Source organism: Lactuca virosa, chromosome 4 (assembly GCF_052849685.1).
Source record: "Lactuca virosa cultivar CGN04683 chromosome 4, Lactuca_virosa_CGN04683_v6, whole genome shotgun sequence".
NCBI classification, from domain to species: Eukaryota; Viridiplantae; Streptophyta; class Magnoliopsida; order Asterales; family Asteraceae; genus Lactuca; species Lactuca virosa.
The window spans coordinates 322545351-322550344 of record NC_136429.1 but is presented as its reverse complement, the minus strand read 5'-3'; the positions used below and the strand labels follow the sequence as shown (position 1 = coordinate 322550344).

The 4994-nt window shown below is 32.4% G+C and overlaps 1 protein-coding gene across 1 annotated transcript; it reads right to left on the bottom strand.

Annotated features, from left to right (window-relative positions):
• Positions 1–1080: 1080 nt before the first annotated feature.
• Positions 1081–1696, bottom strand: LOC145106090 (uncharacterized). Its single transcript, XM_079043134.1, has 2 exons — positions 1449–1696; positions 1081–1357 (listed from the first exon to the last, which is right to left on the bottom strand). The coding sequence occupies exons 1-2, from the start codon at positions 1694–1696 to the stop codon at positions 1081–1083; spliced, it is 525 nt and encodes a 174-aa protein (XP_078899260.1).
• Between the last annotated feature and the right edge of the window lie 3298 nt (positions 1697–4994).

Below are 4994 nucleotides of genomic sequence, written 5' to 3'. Positions count from 1 at the left end.
CAACTGCAAGAAGAACGAAAGTGAAGACAAGGCAGAAATTCAAAAGACATTTGTGTGGTATATTGAGATTCAGAATGTACTTCTTCAGACTCCACAGCTGATCGCATAATTCGACTTCTCTCACTAAGGGGACATTATAGGGGTTGAATCGCTAACAGTGAGGAGTCAAAATGGTCTAAGTCTATAAGGAGTCAAAATCCAAATGATTTCGACTCTCTATGGATTTTCAAGGCACTGTTAGTTTCGATGCTAGAATGATTAGTCCTTGTATTTTTTTGATGATTCTGTTGTAACCTATAAATATGGTAAGTACTAGAGTAGAGTGTACCTTTTTGAGAACTCCTGGTTGTAAACACTCTCGATACTTTGTACTCATTTCAGACTAAATACGAGCCAACCAGATTATATTTACATCTTGTGTTCTTAACTGTTTTTCTTGGATCAATTGTGTTCGTAATTGTGTTCGTCATCAAACCTAACACTCATCGGTTTTTTGGACAGTCCCATTTCATCACCGCTTCTATTTTTGTAAGATCTAGTTGTACACCATTTTTACTGATAACATGGCCCAAAAACTGCACTTCTTTACGAAAAATCTCCAAAATTTGTCGCAAATTCTCTTTATGCTCCTCTTGACTTCATGAATATATCAAAATATCATCTGTCTAAAACTGGGCAACAAATCCTACTCATCATATCCATAAAAGTTGCAAGTGTGTTTGTTAACCCAAACGACATTACCAAAATTTCATAATGATTGTATCGAGTTCGAAAAGGAGTTTTTCAAATATCCACCTCTTTCTCCTTTAATAGATGATATCCAAATCTCAAGTCGATCTTTGAAAAGAATGAATCATTTTCAGTTTTATCAAACAAATCATTTATGCATGGTAACGGGTAACAATTCTTTATCGTGGTCTTCTTCAGCTCTCGATAATCAATACACATACGCATGGTGTCGTCCTTTTTCTTAAAAAATATGATAGGCGCATCCTATGGTGACGAACTAAGACATATAAAACCGTAATCTATCAATTCTTTCAAAGTGTTACAGACATCTTCTATTTCTGATGGTTCTAACTAATAAGGTGCTTGAGCTACATGATGTGATTCGGGTACTACACCAATAGCAAATTCAACTTGTCGATCAGGTGGTAATCCTGGTACTTTATCCGGAAATACGTCATGATACTCTTTGAAAATCTCAACACCAGTTATCTTTCGTTCTCTCAATTTCGGTTGTGACTCATAGGGATCATACATTATCTCTCCTTTGTGAATATCATTTCTAACTCTTTCCATAGAACTTATCGGGACCCTATCTAATCGCCTTTCTCCTTGTATGGTTGTTTTGCAACTGCCCGAAGTTTCAATAATAATTAATTTCTCATTAAAAGTAATATGGGTGTTGTTTGGCACTATCAGTCCATTCCTACGACAACTTAGACTCTTTGGTAGTTATCGGTTTCAAATTGATAGGGTAAAAATTCCAGTCAATTTCAAATCGACAAGCTAAATATTTATTTTGAACTAAAACTCGATTCCCATCAATCATTTCTACAATAATGTTTTTGTTTAACGGGACGAACGATATATCTAATTTTTTGGCAAATCGAATCGATACAAATGAGAATGTTGCAGCCAAATCGAATACAACAGCATCATCATATTTGTCTCTAGCCTCTTCAGTAGTCATCGGGGAGGCTCTCCATCTGGTAACAATTTTCTTTCCTTCACTCTTTTTAACATCCGCGATTCTTCATGAATTGCCCAACATTCTTCGGCACATCTATTTTTGTCTTAGGGATATTTGCATAAAAGTGACTGCTTTCCCTACAATTAAAAAAAATTGTTTATTCGTTGAACAATTCCTTGCGGTATGTCGTGACTTCCCGCACTAGAAACATCTCAATGGAATATAAACACTATCATAATTTCACGTGTGTCTTTTGTGACACTTTTCACACCATTTGCCTGCACTTCTCCTAGGCTCAATGGGATACGATTTTCTTGACATCTTTTCTCTTTTTGAGGGTCCTTCATATTTGCCATCCCAATGACACTTTTCCCTTCTTTTATATATATATATATATATATATATATATATATATATATATATATATATATATATATATATATATATATATATATATATATATATATATAGAAACAGGATCGGGTGATGACTCATTTTAATGTGAGGACTCGTCAGGACACTTTAAAAAAATAAATAAAAAAAAATATAAATCATAAAATCGAGCATAGATCTATGTCCGGGAGAAAAACAGTTGGAAAAAAAATTTTGGATCGTTAAAATTGAATCATGGATCATAATGATGCAAAATAAAAAATTAAAACTGAATCTGGATCAATTTTAATGATGAAAACAAATTTTCAATTTTTTTTCTCCCGGACATAAATCTTTGCTCGATTTTATGATTTGTATTTTTTTAGATTTTTCTTCAATTTTTTTAAGGTGTCCTCACGAGTCCTCACAGGAACCGGACCCTATATATATATATATATATATATATATATATATATATATATATATATATATATATATATATATATATATATATATATATATATATACATATATGTATATATGTATATATATATATATATATATATATATATATATATATATATATATATATATATATATATATATATATATATATAGGGCTAGGTTATAATGTGGATGTTCACCTATTGTGCGGACGTGTGGATACTGCTATTCTATGAGAATTATTAAGAGAATAGGTTGTTTAGTAATGTGAATACATTCAACCTCACACAACAATCATCATTTTCATGCATTCTCATTAATTCTTATTCGTTTTTGTTTTCACACATCATTTTTCACTTATTATCATTCTTACAGAATTCGACTCAATAAACATTCTCACAGAATGAGAATAATAAAAAAATTGTTTATAATAACCTTATAGACGATTTAATTATTGAGAATGTGTGATAATGATAATAGTTATGTAAGATTGAACTTATTCAGATTATCAAACAACATATTTTATTTGTCATTCTCACAGAATAGCACTGCCCACACGTCCGCACAATAGATGTCAATCCACATTTGAACGTAGCTATATATATATATATATATATATATATATATATATATATATATATATATACATATATATATATATATATATATATATATATATATATATATGTGTGTGTGTGTGTGTGTATATATATATATATACATATATATATATATATATATATATATATATATATATATATATATATATATATATATGTATATATGTATCTTCGATTCGTTCTTTCTCTTGGTCTTGATGCTTCAACTCTGACTCACAATCATTCACATCATCTACTACTTGTCGGAAAGTGGTATATTTAGACTCTCAAATAAACTCACGTATCTTAGTCCCCAATCCCAATCTATATTTATCAATCTTTCTTTCTTCTGTATCAACCAAGTGTTTTGCAAATCGAGCTTTATCACTGAACTCCATGGTATATTCTTGAACCGATTTTGATCCTTGAACAAATTGTGAGAATTCTTGCTCCAATTGGAAAACCGTAGTTGGCGAACATTACTTTTCACAAAATTTCTCTTTGAATTGCTCCCACGTCGGCATACTAACAAACTCTTTGCCCAAGGTACTACTGATCAAATCCCACTAGTTGTGAGCTGCTCCTGTCTGCAAATTGGTGGCAAAATCCCACTTGTTTTTATTTCCGACTTGCGTCTTCTCGAGCATCGAGAAGAGTAGTAAACATACTTTAAAGGTCCTTTGTGACCTCTTCTGCAATCGTCGTTCTAATATCTGATGGTCGTTCAGTTGATCCTTCACGCCTTCCTTGGTGTACGGAAATCTGTGACCTTTCTTGTGCACCACGAGAGCCACCCCTTCCATCTGATCCACCTTTATTTCATGTATCCACCATCTTAAACAAAATTTTCCTAAATTTATTTAATATCTTAATATAGATCATGATCAACATAATATTGATATCTCATCACTCTCGAAATAACACTTAAAGGTTTGTATCGATCGGATACACTTCAAGTATAAAGTACAAAAACAAAATCTAAGTAAACAAACAACAGAAAATAAATAACACATGGATTTCTCTAAATGTCTTTCACCAAGAAAGGGTTTGTCTTCACAAAGAAGACGGGTTGTCACAAAGACGAACTCTCGACATTAGGGTTTACCCTAATGTAGATTATATACTAATCTATACAAGTATATCCATTTATTGAAGGGATTGCGTCTAATCTATACTAAGAACCGATCCTCATCACAAGGATATCAGATATGCTATATATTCTATACTTATCTAATATCATTATCTAATATACAAAAAGATTACATAGAATAAGTAAACTAAGCGCTGATGTTGATAGGCTTGATCCGTTGGCGCTGGTGGTGATGTAGACGCCGACGCTGACAGATAGCTTGTAGAGTGTTTCACTTATCATATAATAACGTGTGAACTTACAATCTCCCCAATCTGATAAAATCAAAACTAATCTTCTTCTTCAGAGTCATAAGAAGAACCATTATAGAAGTTTTCAGCTTCTTTCAAGATCTCAGGCTTAACCCATCTGAATTCATTGATTTAAAGTTCATCCAATCTTCTACTAAGCTCCAGAGATAGTAGTGTTGGGTTTTGTATACTACAACATCCTATGGTGCACATACAACCCTAAATGCTTTGGATCTATGTTTTCTCTAATTATACATGCAATATTGTTCCCAAAGCATAAAGCCTACAACAAGCATACAATTGACATAAACAACATAAAGTGAGTTATAGACTTACCTCTTTGTTGTAGCTTGTAGTTTTGGCCTTTAAGAACTTAGCATCCCAAGTGTGATGCCTCAAACGGTTCACAACACACCTAGGACAAAGGAGAACTTGAGAGAGATGTTGCTAACTCCAAAATCGGCTCTATTGAACTCCAAGAACTCTACTGGTCGATTTTGGGT